Raw genomic sequence first — 18,593 nt, forward strand, 5'->3', positions numbered from 1 at the left:
TTTTTACGCCGTTCCGGCTTGCTTTAACCCTTTTCAGCTCACGGATCGGTAAAATTTTAAAACAAGTTTTGCGATCCGGTGGACCTTAAAAAATCAAAATCAACCCAAAATCTAATTACGACAAAAGTATATGCAACTTAAAAGCAAAGAATGGAAACGTCAATTTAATAAGCAATTGCTTCTGTCTTTTTGATATCATATACGTGTTTTACGTGGTTCATTGAAGTTTTTCACCTACAACAGGTTTTGAAGCTTAAAACTTAAACGAGTTGTAGCCTACTACACTTGCACCATTTTGACGAACAATAAAGTCCAAAGAAGACCATTAACTTAATGTTGCGTCACAATGCAGCAAATTACGGAACTGGCGAAGTTCTACATTTGATGGACAAGCTTTTAAAATCTTGCATTTTGCAACTACGATATAAAATTGTAAGATATTTGGCGGACCGGCAGGAAAGTTGATGCGGACCGGCGAACCACTGCTTTAACCAATTGGTCCAAACATTATGGATATAGTGTTTTTAAGGTGATGTTTTGTTTGGTGAGTATTGTATTATCGTTTCCACGCGCTAATTGTTTAGAAATGGTGTTCGTATCAGAACAACGATTTTAAGCAAAACAAAAAAGAGTAATAATCAGGTTATGTTAAAAGGAAAGTTCATATTGCTTTCGTGAATTATTTTGGGCCAAAATTATTGTTTTGGGTTTAATTATACCGACTGTCAAGCAGTAACTTAAATATGTGCAAGAAATACAGCTGTTGGGAACACCGAATTTTTACTTATTGATTCTAGTGGCGTTAACTTCAATTTGTCGTACATCACGACAGTTTTGCTAAACAGAAACGCAAGTTCCAAAGTTAAAGTTTACCATTTAATACTACACCGAAAAGCCATCGCAGACTCGCCGAATCTGTCGATCTATGATGCAAGCAGAGCAAGCCAGAAAAACAACTGGCCTGCAGTGAGGTTCGAACTCACGACCTCCGGTCAAGCCGGGACCGTCGCTCTACCAACTGAGCTATGCAGGCTCAGAGAGGAGCGAGTCGAGAAACAACCATGCGCCAATACTTGCACATTTTGTTAGTACAAGCAACTTCACACTGGGGGATAATCAGTCCGTATCAATCAATGAAAGACACACACAAACATATGTGTTTAATAACATCTGTGATCTAGCCCCTCGGAAGTTGCTTTATGACCAACGATTACGGCTTCCGTATCAATAGTACACCGAAAAGCCATCGCAGACTCGCCAAATCTGTCGATCTATGATGCAAGCAGAGCAAGCCAGAAAAACAACTGGCCTGCAGTGAGGTTCGAACTCACGACCTCCGGTCAAGCCGGGACCGTCGCTCTACCAACTGAGCTATGCAGGCTCAGAGAGGAGCGAGTCGAGAAACAACCATGCGCCAATACTTGCACATTTTGTTAGTACAAGCTACTTCACACTGGGGGGTCATCAGTCCGTATCAATCGTAATCGTTGGTCATAAAGCAACTTCCGAGGGGCTAGATCACAGATGTTATTAAACACATATGTTTGTGTGTGTCTTTCATTCATTTACCATTTAACTTTTTGTTTACCGATAGCTCATTATAATAAATTTGTAGGTCTAATTTTCCTTTAATAAATGGTTTTCGCTTGCAATATCAAATAACAAAAAAATAACCTTGGGCGGAATGTGCGGTATTTATTTTTCTTGTAGTTGCATCACAACACCAATTGTTTGTCGTTAAATTTACTTGCGAACAACGACACGCATTTAAGTAGCACAGACATACAAAAAGTGTGGAACAGCTTTTGCTTTGGCCGCTCTTGGAGGAGAGACTTGTAAAATGGTAAAACATGTGCAAAAAAGAAAATTGTATTTTATCAACTGAAAGTTAAAACTCTTACAGAATCTGACAAATGACAGATTAGAAGCAAAAAGTGTCGGCCAAGATTATTGACATACATGGAGGCACAACTTTCTTAAATCGTCACATATTAAAACAGGCAAGAAGCTGACTGCATTTCAATATTGATGAACTCGCAGTAGCAATGTAACAGATTTCCTCCTCACAAAATGTCGCTCACAGCAGTTTCACAAAAAAAATAATACTTATCTCAGTTCTGGCAACATCATGTGAAGTTCGTGTGGAAGTAAAATAAAGTCATTGCAACTGGTCGGGCCACAAACACCGAACAACTTTGACCCCGGGAAATGCGATCGATCAAATAGTTTTACGTGAGCCTCCCAATGAAAATCGCGGCGAGGCGAGCTTCTAATTTACACGCAAATGTTTTCTGACGCAAGCGGCGACATTTGCAGCAAATTGTCAAACGCGGTTGCTTCGATCGAATGGTGAAATGGCGTGGGTGAGCAGGAGGCAAGTAAGACCGAGCGATGTGCCGACGTGATATCATTCCAAGGTACAACTACACAATGCAACATTTCAAAGTTTCGATTTCAACACTGATGCACGTTGGTCTCCGTTGGAACTACTTAAACGAGTCGTTTTAAACGTTTCACAATGATAAAATAGCACTAAAGAATGCTAAAAACGATTTTTGTATACAAACTTTCGTGTGTATTTTGAGGCAAGAAAATAAACCTATATAACAACTGAATGTTATATTTAAAATAGTCCATATAAAGACGTGTTTGTTCTTATAATATTTGAATTAAAACGTTTAGTCGTTTTACACGATGAATTAAAACACATATACAAAAAATGGACATTTGTGCCTCGATAAAATACACCATTGTAGTATAAACAATTTAAAAGTATGGTGAGTTATACCATTGGTAAACATAAACAACAGGAGACAACAACATCTTAGCAGCAGCATCGGCAGCGACACGTTATGATCAAAATGGAGAAGCTACCTTACAATAAAATGTTGGGCAACAATAACAAAACAAATCCAAAGTGAGTTCAAGCAAGTATTGGTACTAATTTCATAACACAACAGTTTGGCTAGAATTGACTTGACAGTGGTTTTGATAGTCTATGTTTTCCATGTTAGATACACTAACTAGTGTGACTAGATACTTTGTTTGTCACAGAAAAGTCGCGGGTGTGATAAAGCGCATTTATGTGAGTGAGAATTAAGCGTCGTAAGGACAGCTTCAACACGTATATAAGCGATTCAATTCCAGTCGTAAAAACAACGCAGACTTTCCATAAAACTGTAAAAATACACGTAAACAAACAAGTTCACGAAGCTATAAAATGTAAAATCTAATGAAAAGGCAGTTCCGTTGTCATCATAAAAGCCCAGCCACGAGCTCTTGGCATAACTGCTTATATTCGAACAAGTCTCCAGCAAGTCGACGAATTTTTAGAGCATTCTGCTGGACGCCTTCCAGTACCTGTTAGTGAAACAAAACAGCAAAAGTCCAATGAATAAACAACGTAAAAAGAACGAACAACAAACAAAACTTGTTACGTACCGAATAACATAAAGTTTAATTTATTACATTTTCTACCAGTTTTGATTAACTGGGCTAACGCAGAGGCGCAATTTGGTATGTCGCTCAAGGTAGGTACTAGGAAAGTTCTTTTGGTACTTGTGTCTTGTGATAAAGTGTATAAAATACATTCAATTAAAAGGTCAAAAGCGACATTTCTGCACTCTTGATTCAAATGAGTTAACACATTACAACTTTTTATTCAAGGAAAATTCTGCATTTTATAAAGGCCGTTTTAATGTTTTAGACCTATTTTAAAAAAGTAACAGGGTAATTTATTTTCAACATGTGGCCAAATGCCAATTGTCTAAAAGTTATCACTATCGGCTAGCGGGACTAAACGAAAACATGTGTCATGCAGAAAACTTATTACTTAATCTTTGGATATGTTCGGGAGTCTACATTAAGCAGCAATAAAAATTAGGACGCCTAGAAATAACAAAATCATATACCAACACACAAGTTAAAATATTGGCATTTCAAATTTTAAAAGTTTTTACAAACCTTACATTATATAAAACCCTAATATTAACAAATAAAACACCTCATTATAGTTTACAAGTTGATATACACAACCAGGCTGATAAATTATATATATACTCAATGTTTTCATGCACAATAACATAACCAAGCTGATTAGGACCCTTTTATTTTCTTTCTATGTGCAATTTCGCATTAAACACATGGTGTTTCTAAAAACAACCATATAACAATTCTTAATACAATAATACATGCAAGTTGGTAATTGTTAATTTTCTGAAATTTTACAGGACTTAAATAACGCTCACCTCCATCTCCAACATAAGGTTGCTTTTCCTAAGTGCAAACTTTAGCTCCGACTCCTGTTTGTAGTCGAGCGACCGCGATCGCGACTGCAGCGTCTTTTTCAGCACGCACATGATGTCATCTGTTGGCATGGAGACGGCCAGTTGCAGACTGGAATGCGAGTGATGACTTTCGAGGTCTGAGGGAAACACGTACACGGTTCATCTGGGCTGTCAGTCTTTTAAATGTGTTTGCTTAGAGGGAATCGTAACACTATTATTTTTGTTGATAGATTTCGAATGCTGTTTCGGAATCTGTGTTACATGATTCCGAAAAGGGCCGGGGTTTGGACCACCCTGTCCTAAACTATTGGGCGAACTTGAGGAACCTTACAAACCACAATTTACTTACTGGCGCTGGTTGCAGACGTAATCGGAGTGGAAGTTGGCAAAACCGTTGGCAATTTGCCAAGCGACGAGGATGCTGTCATGGTTACAGTGGACGCGGTTGGTCCGACTTCGTCCATCGCGACTGGCATAATACTGCAGGAGAGCTGCTCGAAGCCCTGATTCGAATTGTTGTTTGCCTGCGCCTTGAAGGCGTTAAACTGTGGCGGCGAGGAACTCGGCTCGCGATAGTCGTCGCTCGGTTCCGTGTAACTCCTGGTGAGCGATGAACCGGAGGCAAACGGTTGAAGCACGTCTGTGTCGCGACTGACCAGGACCTCGCCTGGCGAGAGAGGGCGTTCTTGCGGCAAGTAGTGCGCCGGCATCGCGTGTGAATTCGGCGACGAACGTATGCTGGATCTTTCCGAGTCTTCTTCGCCCAGCGAGGGCAGAACGAAGTGGTTGGGCTTGTACGAGCTGTAGCGACTCGGGTAGGCGAGATGTGGCGTGACCACGTTGTGACCAGCGTTGGCCACGAGCCGTCTCGGCAGCGAGCTCATGTTAGCGAAGTAGCTGCCCTCTGATAAGGGACTCCCAGCGATGTCGCCACCTCCGTAAAACGGGTAAGCTTGGAAGTCGGAACTCTGCGGCTGCTGTACATTGGCGTAGCAAGCAGCGGCAAAGGACGCGTGGCCGTGCTCTGAAGGCAACTGGATGGAATGCGTTTCAGCCTGCTGTCGTTCGGTGATCATTCCACTTTCCAGGCCAGTGCTGTTCATGTGATAGTTGTTGTTGTTGGTGTTGCTATCCTTCTCAACCATGGCGTACTTGGGCTGCTGGAGTGCTGGGGCGGCTTGGTGAAAGGCTTGTGCTGAAAACAAACTTCATTTAGAAGAAGGGCTCATATTTTGAGTTGGATAGTTGTTGTGTGCAGGCATTAGGGGTGCTTATTAAAGAAGATTAGTAAACTTGTTCTTCCCTCTAAAAATGTTACATTTGAATTTGACATATTTACTAATATGTTTTAATAATATGACCATAAAGGTAAGTTGACGTGCATATAATACTAAAAGCTGTATAGTTTGCATTAACGAAAATGCACTATGAACATTGAACATACAACTTGTCAAGATAATTCACTTGAAAAAATAGTACATTTTTTTTCTAACAAACAAATCTCACCAGGTACAAAAGTGGGCGAACCTCTGATGTTTTTCGGAATAAGATGCGTCTGTACAGCCGATGGCGACGTTTCATCCGCGCGAATAGGCAGAAACGAATTTTGCTTTATACAAACAAAAATGATAACAGTTATGACCAAACACGAATTTTCGTCGGCAGAAAAAGCATTTCTTCTAGTATAGCGTACAATGTTTTTCAAAACTTTAAAAAATAACGATCTTTCAAAAGAAAAACCGAGTGGCATTTCAAAAAACCGAGTGGCATTCAAACATGTCGCTTTCATTCACAAATGACTACCACTTGATTTGGCCTAATTTTTAGTTGAAAAGGGGGTATTTTTTCTTTGTACGCTTGTCTCGACTTGCTTTAAAACACTGTAAATTCAATAAGTTAAAATTATTGTTTCATGTTTTAAACTAGTTTGCGAGCAGTTAATGTATTTATTTTAAACTTGCAACTCCAAAGACTCAATTTTTGTGACGAACACAGTCGTTCTGCAATAGCTGTAAACCTCATTGAAGCTGACTAGTTCCCTGTCCATCTCTCGACAATGGCTGACAAAAATCTCCTCGCCTTCACTTTCTCTAGCCTCTTCCCACGGAACACTGCTGTAAGCAAGCATGTAATCCACCACATCTGGACTGCTGCTCGAGCTGGTGTCTGAAAGCCGAACAGGTGGCAATGCAGTGTCGCCTATAAGAGTTGCAACTGCCTCAAGCAGGCTCGAATTGGAACTGGATGCTGACACAATATCGCTTGCTATCTCTGAAGTCAAACTCGAAGGCTCAAGATACTCATGCGCCATTTGCTGCGACAAGAACAATCACTGTTTAAGGGGGTACTCCATCCAATTGCTTAATTTTGGGTAGCTGTCGCTTGCAGACAAAGTGTATAGTTTTTAAGGTTCTACGAGCACAAGAAAGTTGTGAAAAAAAAAACTGATAGGACAAATAAAGTGTTAAAAAGCGAGGGTATCCTTACCAGCGCGGCTTCTTCACCAAGTGACATCCCCAGCATAGGTGGAGTAGAGTTGCCACTGGTTTGACCGATTTGAACGCAACTCTTCTGAACAACAAACAAGTATTCGGACAAATGTTAAGTGAAATGATGGAAAACAAAAAAACATGAGAGTAGAGGTGTGTAAATAAGAAATTAGATCCATTTTATTCTGTCGGTTATCACAGTTACATTCAAGTTAATGCTTGAGGCTTAAGCTATTAGGACAAATTTAACATGGTAGATAAACTACTAAGAAAAATTTAAAATCTTACTTGTAACTACAAATAGTACATAAATTTCTAAAAATAAAATATTAACATTAACAAAAAAAACATAAGGAAAGGGAAGATACAAAGCGCTTGTATAGTTATTTATTTTACATACACAAGAAAATTAGGTAAGCAGTAAAAGAATATAATATAATAAGGTAAATTGTTCCACTTACAGAAGTGCCTGCTGCATTGTTTATTGGACTGTATAATGCCCTAGAAGCGGGAGTTGTAATTCCTTGCTGGTGGGCTTGTTGCATTAAGGTTGATGGAGGAGGGCTGCTTTGCGTTTGTTGTAGGGTCAAGCTGAACACAAAAGAAAATAAAGCATACTTGCAAGAGGTCATTTATTAGTAAAGAGTTTTAAATTTAAATGAAATGGTTGTTAGGGTCACACAGAGAAAGGTAGGCGGAGTCGTGGTAGTTCTTTGTGAACAAAACTTTGATCATTTATACTGAAGTGAACAAATCTGTTTTGTATATCAACAGAACAAAAAATACTAAGTAGGTAAAGAAAAATGTATTGATAAATTTTAAGGCAATTTCTTAGTTCAATTTATTTTTTCTTTTTGGATTTTTTAGATTTAATGGTTTAAAAATAAATTTTGGAAACATAAAATGGTTTACGTATTTAACCTATTTTACTTAAGTTTGTTTTGAAAATTATTTTTTGTGCTACTTTTCCTACTTTTTGCCAGGCAAAACGGTTTCATCTTAAAATGTCATCTAAAAAACGCCAAGTTTTATACTATTAGAACGCTCTTATAAGTTAAAGTAGTAAATCATCCGGAGAGAGTTCCAGTTAAAATATGAGCATATATTTGTCAGTGTATTACAGGTTTTCATTTGTTTTATAAAAATGAGGAATAAACAGTATATCTCTTGAGGTCAACATCTTGATGTTAAAAAAGATAATATTTTATAAAAAAATATGTTGCATGCATTAAAACATGTATGATTTTGTTTCCACCCTGAAAAATAACGGCTGAAAGAGGTTAATGTACATGTAATAGATAATGGCAACAAATTTATGGCTGTTCGACAAACAACAATTTACAAGGAATATGCAAATACCGTTGCAGGTGATTGAGCATGGCTTGGTGAGGCTGGTGTGGGTTGGGGCTAGACGGAATGGGTGGCGATGCTTGTGGAGATATTCCGGTATGCTTCAACTAGATAAACAAATAAACAAACAGTGGTTCTATACTAAACGTATAAAAAAAATTGTTTTAAAGCATAAGTGCTGTCATAATTCTACATAAACTGCACACACATAGCAACCTACTTAAATTTTAAAAACATCAAAAAACATTTTCTACTTAAAATTTTTGTTTTTCAGTTCGAATTTGCAACACAACTGTAAAGTTGTTACCTCGTGAATACAAGTTGTTACCTGATGAATCATCAACTTACATGCATCTGATGTCTCATTCCCTGAATGTCTCTGGAGTGCCGCTCCTGATAAACATGGGCAATGTCCCCGCAATCTTTCATGTACTGTTGGGTAAGCAATTGATGTTCCTATATACAAACCAGCAAGCCATATATAAGCATATTTTTTTGGTTGCACAAAACTAAAGAAAACCTTGCATTTAGATAAATGCATGTAAATTTAGTTATACTCGATGACATTGAAGTGGGGATTTCGCTGTAACACTCTTGTAGGTGGTCCCACAGGACTAGCCAAAATCACTTTCTCTTTAAGTGATTCACTAATAAACTTACTTAGGGAATCATTTAGAGATTAGGTGAGTCATCAGGTGATTTTAGACAGAATAACAAGAATTAAACACTTAGCTAACAGTGGGTAGACTAAAACTTTGCTTGGTTAGTTTTTAAAAGGTACTTACGAAGCATTTAGATATGTGTATTGACGATCTTTTTAGAAGAGCACTATATTGCTATCATAAAAAAAATAGAGCCGAATATTGTCCGATTTTTGTTTAACTTTTTTTTAAATATAAAAATTATAGAATTAAAAACGAATACAAAACTGTTTACAAGGAGAAAACTTTTGGTTGGAAAACTAGATAGTAGAAAAAATCTGCGACCCTGTTTAAACATGCTTAATTGTTAGAAAAAATGGTAATAACGTATTCAAAGCATGATATGCATGTGGGGGGTTGCTTTGATTACTGAATTAAGTTGCAATTAAACATTCCCAAACAATGCATGGGCATTGGGCGGGTTCGGCAGTGCAATTGGTTTTGCAATACAATTTCAAAACACATACCTGTTGCACATTGCCAAAATGCTTGCTGGCTTCCATCTGTGCTCTAAATGCTTGTAAGCTTGATGATCCATCGGATGCCCTCCTTTTGTAAGGGTCCTGGTTGGGCTGCTTTAGAAGCATCATATCACTAGAAAATGTTAAAAAGTTCTATTTGATTTTGGCCTTAACAATCTTTTATGAAATAATAAGCCGTTGGAAGCCTTGGAATGCCTTTCTATTATACTACTCACTCAAAAACATATACCTAGTTCGGGGCATTTACTTAGTAAAAAATATTATAAAATTTAAAACATTCCTACTTTTCAGTTGGCACTAGTAGTGATCTGCGATATGGCCTCATGGGCTGCACTTTGTGGTGGTTCATAATGCTTTGAGGGTTACTGTTCGATGCTTGCGCATTATCTCCTATATCTGCAACATCCATTACTGGCAGAGTGTGACGTTGAGTGCCGCCCCTTGCAGCCATATATCTGTGATTGAAAAATTCATTTTGACACAGAAAATCCAGTATACATAAGTTTTAAATAAAATATATTGTGACGATAAACAAAAATTATATTATTAGGGAGGTTTCAATCACCAGTTCCACATATTAGCTCGCAAGAAATATAGCAAGTTAAAAAACAGTATTAATTGACAAACTTTTTATAATAAAATACCTTTACATTCATATTTAGTTTACTCATGACTGTATATTGATTATTATTCAAAGAATTGGCAAAAATGCTGCTAGCATTACATCCCCAACTGGTGCAACATGTGCCACATGTACACTTTGTTTACAGAAAGCTATCACATGACAAGCAATGAAACATGTGTTTGCTATTAACATATATTTACACTACCAGTGAAAGTAAACTAGCAAATTGAGTGACAGCATTTGCAAACCTTCGAACAGCTTCAGGGTCAGGTTCACTGTCCGAATCATCATCTTCAGTGTCAACTTCATTCATTTCACCACCACTCAACTTAACAGTGGAAAATATTGCTGATTTACGTGTTACTACGTCCACCAAATATACATATAAAAAGACTGTATACAAAACGCTTTCCCAAGTATTTACACTTCTAAATATATATTTTGTTAGATAATTTACCAATGGCTAATTTGTGTTTTTTAGGTATTTTATCAAAGAATGTAAAACAGCTATTGTGTTGTTAGATAAGAAAACAAACAATTTGAATTTGATTAAATGTCACCTATACCATATAAAACATTATTAATCGAACTCTTGACAAATATAGTTATTTAAAACAAGTTGTTCATAGTTGGATATACCTCTTCAGGCGCTACTGCAATGTGTCCTGGATTTTTGTGCCTGGCAAGCTGCGATTGTCCCCTGGCTGATGCCAACTTCTTCCTATTCATTTCTTGCATAAATAGATGGATGTTAGCTCCACCGTCTGATGCTCTTCGACCCATTGGGTCACGTGCAGCCAATTGCAAGATCGGGGGCTTCAGCAATCCCTGCTCCTGTACACAAAAAAATGATTTTTTCTGTCCTCAAAATAAGCCTTTTATACTTGTTATATAAACAAAGTTTTTTTTTGTAAACAAACTGTGCTTAATGTTAATGGGTAACATTATAGCTTAATAACCAATTTCACAACAAAACCAGTTTAAAAAGAAAAGAGAGTGAAATGGAAAACGAATGGTAAGGGAAGGGTGGGAGTAAGAGATTGTGAAAAAATACGGTTTACAAGAGGAAATCGAACTAAGCAAACATAGCTAATGGATTATGATAATCATGTACTGTTTTCTGATAACCGTCTTGGAATTTAGATATTACTGTATGATGATATAGGTTAGATACCAGTAGGTTAACGACCCAACTTGAAATATGTTTTAACACACACCCTTACTCACAAAGAGGTGATCAAAAATTTAAACTTAAAATTTGATTTGTTGTCATTGTTGGTACTAATCACCTCACCTGTTAAGTCAGGATCTTTTTAACTCTATTCAATTAAAATCAGAATAGAAACCAATATTTATTTGGTATTCAATTCCATATAACTAGAGCAAATGTTAAATAAACAAGAGGGTTTGCATACAGACTGCCATATACACCAATATTTACCTTGTACTGCAGAGGCTGTTGCATATGCATGTGCATGAAAGGAGAGTTAGTGTTGCCAACGGGTAGCATGTTTGCAGGGCGAGCTTGTTGGAAATTGCTGGCAAACTGAAGGGCAACCTTGCTGATTTCTTCACGGCTACACGGAGCCCCTAATACAGCGCTGTTGCTCGGCAGGTCCGGTTTGCTAAGCAACAAGTGCAATAATTAGTTCAATGTCAAAATAAATAAAATTTGAACTTTTTTACACACGAAAAAAATGCCGAGCAAAACAAAATCGGAAGTACTTTCTAAGTTTAAATTAAATGTGCTTTATTATTTATATACAAAACTCACCCGGTATCATAGCCAACAGTATGTCTGCGCATTGTGAGATATCTGGCAACTGCTTCTGGAGCGGGTTCATCCACATCTGATTCGTCCGACATTTCACCTTCCTTTAGTTCAATCATTTTTAGCATATAAATTGACACATTTAAGTTGGAAATTCCAAAAAATATAGGAACGATAAAAAATATAGAAGACAGCACAAAATAAATAATTTAACAGAAGAAAATATCTAGACTTTTGTTGTAGTGCTTTAAAGGAAATTTAACACCAAATAACCAAACTAATCCAGCTAATTTGCAAAGCTGTAAAATATAATTATATTCCACCTATGTTACAAAATTAATAAAAAGCATTTTGCAGTACTATTTAAACTTAAAAAAAAAGCTAAATAATATTTTGATAAATCAAGAAATAGAAATTGAAATATCACTGTAAAAAGGATGCAGATGCAAAATTTTTACCTGTAGAATTTGATTGTTTAGTTGTAGGTGAGGAACGTTCAAGTGATTTCTAGCTCTAGGTTTCATCAAGTCGGGATTGGCCTAAAAAACGTAACCTATTACAGCCTAATAATAGAGTTTTTTTATAGCCAACAACTAACAAAAGGTCATCACCATTAGCACTAGTGTTGAGCAACAGTAATCAACAAGCTGATTGCTATACAATTTATCACAACTGGTTTGTTATATACAAATGATTAAAACCACAGTAAAGGTTTGGCGTAAGCTTGTGACGCAATTATGGCCCAGTCACATTGCCAAGCAAATACTAAAATATCAATGTAAATGTTTAATGCACAAACATAGTTTAATGTATACAAGAAGACAATTACTTCAACAGAGCCTATGGTATCCATCATGGAATCGTTAGAATGCTGCATCATCGGAGGCTGCATTATCTGTGCTTTCACTGGGATGTGAATGCCTTCATGGGGCATTCGGTTCTCATTAAACACAGGGGCATTTGGCATAGGTTGTGATCTGACAGCAGGATAGTGTTGTGAGACAACTGTGCGGGGTGGAGGGGGAGTGGTGAAGGCAGAAACAGCAGCAGGGGCAATTACCTAAAAAAAAGAGGACCATTTGAATATACAACATGATTTCATTTTGTTCACAATTGCAAAGCTGTATTTCAAATCTCGGTGTTACGTTGTTTTGTTATATGGTAGGTGATTGAATTTATTGTTTCTTACACATAAATACACAAATACAGCACTCAAAAGTTGTGTATGCAATCATATTGCTGTACTGCTAGCTTAAACTAAATAACTCTTTCTGATTTTGAATTAATTTGTTTGAAGATGTATAAATTAACTATAAGATATATTTATATATAAAGTACAACAATTACCAGACACAAATTCGCAAGAGGGTCACATGCTTCTCTACATGCAATCTTTCAAAGATTGCAACAGTATAATATGCTGACAGTTAAAACTAGAGCAAGTGACAGCAAAATAAACCAAACTAAATATAAACCAGCATTTTTAGGCTGGCCAAACAAAACTTACATCCACATGCTTGTTGGCCTGCTGAAGCTGTGCAAGTGCTTTTGCAGATTTATGTCGCCTCAGCTTATCAAGCAGGAGGTAGTATATGGCACTGTAGTTGTCATATTCCTTGTTAGCAATCGACTGAAATTATAAAATAGATTATTGAGTGTGTATTTCATTTAATGCGTTTTACTTTTTTTTATCTTTGTGCCATGACAACTTTTAATTAAAACAAAGCATTACAAAACATTGTTTGGGAGAATTAAGGTTGTTTAATGTTTATGTTTAATGTTCTGTGAAAGGAAAATATGTCCCTTCATCAATACACAACAAAACAAACATAAATTTATGTCTAGCTTGCTTAAAAATTCACATTAACTAAAAACTCTTTTATCACAAAAAAGTGACAACAAATTGAACATAGCAATTGTAATCAGAAATAAGGAATGCGAAAATCCCTTAAGAAAACAAACTATGACGTACTTGATAGCTATTAGAATAATAGCCAAGCCATTTTCTGCCACTTTTTGTTCACTGTTTGAAGTTTTAAGTAGCTAAAAGACAAACAACAAGTCTTACATTTACAACTTTTTCCCGATCTATGCCCGCCGATATCATTTCACTGAGAATCAATTCGTTGAGTGGCTCCTTTTCATTCAGTTCCTTTAACAAGATACAAAGGAAGTCATGTGACAACATAACAATGTCACATAGGTTTAGATTTGTTAAGACAAGGTTTGCCTGTCAAGAATGATTTAGTAGTGTGATATAGCATTTGTAATGGCAAAAGCATTTATGTGTTAAAATGAATTCAGTTATTGGAACTTGAGTATAATTTATATATATAATACCTTTGTATGTCGGCATTCACTGACAAGTTTCTCAAAGACCTCATCTGGACCTGACATAGTCATCCACTTGTGACTGCACACTTGTTGCATGGTATATCGCCTCTCAGGATTGACAAGAAGCATTTTTCGAACCAAATTTTCACACTCTGTAAATGATACAAATATTTATATATATATATATATATATATATATATATATGCATTTAAATATATATATACTAAATAAATTTGTATATATATATGAAGGCAAATCTAATTAGGTTTTAGTGATTTGTAAAAAACAACAACATACCACTGGAGATGTAAAAAGGAATTTGAAATTTGCCACTTAACACTCGTTGTCGTAAAGCTTGCAAAGTGGAATCGTCAAATGGCAAAGAACCACAGACCAGTACATATAAAACAACTCCCAAACTCTGAAAATCAAATTAACATATTCACAACGTATCCTATATCATAAAACATATAGGCATTGCATAACATTAAAGCAATTTAACCTATTGAATTACAGGCTTGATTCTTGCTCAAGCATAATAATCAATACAGCATTAACAAGGATAAATAAAGTCTGGTAGATTTGTCGTCAATAATAGAGATGGCTGAAGTCTAATTGGAGGTAACAAATTGCCACTGTGTGTTCCTAATAGCACGCTTACCAATTTCCGACACAAAATTTTACATTTTGTCCTTTTAAAAGAAAGTGTAAGGTCATTGACAATGCCAAAGCACTACTAGAGCAGAGCATTTAGCCTCAAGCAAGTACAGCAGGTTAGTGTTTGTCAAGTAGGAACATTGTCAGCGACATATTCACTTTACTACTCATTATACTATAGGGCACATGATGTGAAGTCAAACTACATAACACACTTTAAAAAGGTAAAAAATATTGGGTTGTTGCAATATGTTATACAAATTTGTGGAATTTTCTTGTTGGTTTATTATAAACTTTATATGCCTGGAAAATAGTAAACAACTTAAGGAATTTACAATAGTGGCATATTAGATATCACAACATGCCTTCTCCTGTCATAGTAGCTTCAAAAATACAATGATATCCATATCAGATTTGCAACCCAATATTAAGATTGAATTGCTATCCCCTGGGAGATATCACCTACTGTGGGGAGTTGCTGCTGCTACTATCGTCACTGCTGACGCACAAACATAATTTTCAAGTCAATAAAACTTTTGTATAACTGAAAATGCTTATAAAAGGTTGCACTTTCATTCTGATAAATAAGGTCATAAAAACTGTACCAGATGAAAATATATACATGATAAAAAAGAACTAGTTTTGGAATAGTTTTTCTTACCCAAACATCTGCTTTAGGCCCAACATACTCTTTTCCCTCAAATAATTCTGGCGCAGCATAGGGTGGGCTGCCACACCAGGTCTTTAATAACTCTCCATCCTTAAAGTAGTTTGCAAAACCAAAGTCTGGGGAATAATAATTACATCACTAAGTGCCAGTCAAATGTCTCATTACAAGTAACCAAAAAGAATAAAATAAATCTATTGCTATCAATGAAAGTGTGATAGATAAAAATGCAATTAAATAACAGTCTTTACAGAAATGGTTATAATTGTTGCCAAGATTATTGTTGTCAAAGAATGTTAGGTAAAGACCTGCAATTTTAATGTTTTTTCCAGAATCCAAAAGAAGGTTTTCAGCTTTAAGATCTCGATGCACAACCCGTCTTGAATGGCAGTAAAAAACAGCAGCAACAATCTGTTTAAACTTAGCCCTGGCTTCTCGCTCTGCCATTTTTCCATGTGCAACAAGATGGTCTAAGTGTAAAAAATATAGTTTACAAAGCAGCCGAATTATTCTAAGTAGTTAACAAACTCCACAAACAAAACCTTTAATAAAGTCTGAGTTAATATGTTACAATTATAATCATTCAAAAGCATCATTTTTGGAAGGAAAAATATTTATTCATAATAATCTATGTTACTGTTAAATGGTAAAAGTATGGTGATACTTACCAAATATTTCTCCACTGCTGGCATATTCTGTAACCAAATATAACATTCTTTCGGAGTGCATGACCTTGATGAAAAAAATATGTAATCAGTAAGTGGCATGTTTATTGGAGTAAACCATTACAAGTTATGCAACATGGATGCATACAGAGAATTTACCACTATATTATTCCATGACCTAATCAATTAATTAAGTAAATAATTAACAAATTATGTAGACAAATGTTATTGTTATGGTTCATATAATCTCATTTGTGCAGACTTTCAGGAAAATAAAAAAATAAGTTGAGAATCCTTTTATAAATATAGACAAAAAATCAACTTTTCAGGATCTTCTGAATTTTTGATTGGTGACTGGCAACAACATACAAAACAAACAGAGCAAAGCATATACTATCTTATCAGACAGGCAGACACTGATAAAGGTAAGAAATGACACTTTAAAACAAAATTTAGGGCCTAATAGAAAAAACAATCGAAAAAGATCAATCTTGGATCATCAGCTAAAACGTTTATTCAGAAAAAAATGTATATTTGTTGTCAGGACTGGGTCAATGAATTACCTTAGGTTAAAAAAATACAAACTATAAAGAGTCCAAGAGTGAAAGTGCAGAAAATGTAGATCATAGATTCATAGACCACAAAATAGTGGAAATATAGCAAGCAATTGTAAAAACACCTGCCTAACAAAAACGGTTAAGCTACAAACAACCTTTTTGACCATGGAAGCTATTTTTAGTCACAACATAAAAGGCCTTGAAACTCAATCCTGTTTCATTTGAAAAGACAGATTCACAGGCTTTTCAGATCATTATTTTGAGAGCCATTTTCAAGACACTTGAAATGTTGCCTAAGGTGCTGAGGTGAGTTGAGATCTGGAGATAGGTAGAAGTACTACACAATCAAGTACTATCCATAAAACAAAGTCATATGGGCACTGGAGATACATTGCCAACTTTGGAAATATGGCCCTAATGTTGGTTTAACTATATTTTTTTAAACTTGATTACAAAAAAGCATAAAACAATAATATTAGCAAACTACAAAAAAGCAAAAACACAATAAGTTGTTTTAAATTGTTTTGCAAAATGGAAAAGTGAATCATGTAAACAATATGACAAACATGATCTAACTAATTTTAATCGATTAATCACTTTTATATACTTTAATTAATTACACACTTTTAAGTTGAAGTATACATATAATTGTCATTAAACTGTAAAGAAGATTCTTGCAGGCCTAATCTGCCAGACAAATGAACACAAGCTAGACCACAACAATGACACAGAAAAACAAGTTTGGACTAGTTATATACACCAAAGTTTAACAAACTTCAGAAATTAAATAAAAAGAATACAACAATTTCTTATTTTTATAGTATCTTTGTTCTTCTGTTCAGTCAAAAGATAAATCAGTTATTTAATATGACAATCACCTGATAAAGCTTAATAATGTGAGGATGAGAGAGTTGCTTCATTATTGCAATTTCCCTGTAAATTTTGTTTAAATTTTCTTGGTCTAACTGAGTTTTATCCACAATCTTTATTGCTACCTGTAAATATAAAGTATGAGTTTTAGGTGAAAAAATGCTCAGTGGAATAAATCTTTAAAAAAGTCTTACCTTTGCTCTTGTGTAAATGTGGGTAGCGAGTTTGACCACAGCAAAGTTGCCTTTTCCTATTGTTCCTTCGATGTCATAACAGCCAACTCTGTTGAAACTTTGATTTTTAGCCATTGATTTTGTGGGTTTGCGAGGTCCACCACTGTCAGTTGCCATGGCTACAACGAAAGCAGCAGACCAATTGGACAGACGCAATGCAACAATATTAGCAAAGCACTAAGAAGTTCTGGTTAAGACCAACTACATTGCGCTTTTATGGCTAGACATCACAAGATACCTATTGCATAAAATAACAATACAACAAAGTGAACATCAGAAATGTGTACATTTAAATAAACAAATATTTCCTGAAGATAACAAATATTTATTGTAGATTACTTTTCCACTGAATTACAGCAAAACGTTGTAAGTTTACAGATATATTTATGTAATAGTACAAGTTGTTTGGGCACTATTATATTTTGGTATTTAAAAGATTTTAAAACCAAGCAGAATCAAACAAATGTCTAAAATATTTCAAAACCTGGGTTTTTGACTATTAAACACCACGTTTTGCAAACTGCCTAGTCAATAAATTGCTTGTCATTGCTTAAATGCCTAGCTTGATTTGATGTTGGATTAGTATCAATTGACTGGCATCAATAGAGTATCAATAGTAAGACTATTATAAATAAGACATAAAAAGAGAACAAACACTATTGAACAACTTAACATACCCTGATGACTTCTCAATGCTTAACATTATAGGGTCAACATTTTGTAGAGTAATTTTAATTTATGAAGAACTTGAGTTGTGACTGTGAGTTTAACAATTGTGTCTTAATTGTATATTAACATTGCACATGATTCTATAGCATCAATGTACTACCATAGTTATATACATAGTATTGCAAACTGCTAAAATGCATGGGCTGTTTAAGACACAAGCCATGCAAGGTGAACAA

At 35.5% G+C, this 18,593-nt stretch overlaps 1 protein-coding gene across 1 annotated transcript; it reads right to left on the reverse strand.

The window, feature by feature from the left end:
• Positions 1-1,684: 1,684 nt before the first annotated feature.
• On the reverse strand, positions 1,685-17,921 carry LOC146167917 (serine/threonine-protein kinase SIK3-like). Its single transcript, XM_083389003.1, has 25 exons — positions 17,650-17,921; positions 17,464-17,580; positions 16,032-16,095; positions 15,672-15,833; positions 15,358-15,482; positions 14,337-14,460; positions 14,045-14,190; positions 13,773-13,856; positions 13,212-13,334; positions 12,534-12,764; positions 12,163-12,243; positions 11,708-11,808; positions 11,375-11,558; positions 10,573-10,767; positions 10,182-10,261; positions 9,593-9,763; positions 9,294-9,420; positions 8,474-8,581; positions 8,135-8,232; positions 7,237-7,366; positions 6,774-6,857; positions 5,793-5,895; positions 4,636-5,481; positions 4,248-4,423; positions 1,685-3,360 (listed from the first exon to the last, which is right to left on the reverse strand). The coding sequence occupies exons 1-25, from the start codon at positions 17,803-17,805 to the stop codon at positions 3,256-3,258; spliced, it is 3,921 nt and encodes a 1,306-aa protein (XP_083245129.1). The 5' UTR covers positions 17,806-17,921; the 3' UTR covers positions 1,685-3,255.
• Positions 17,922-18,593: the final 672 nt, after the last annotated feature.

This window comes from Ascidiella aspersa, chromosome 1, assembly GCF_963924565.1.
Source record: "Ascidiella aspersa chromosome 1, kaAscAspe10.2, whole genome shotgun sequence".
NCBI lineage: Eukaryota > Metazoa > Chordata > Ascidiacea > Phlebobranchia > Ascidiidae > Ascidiella > Ascidiella aspersa.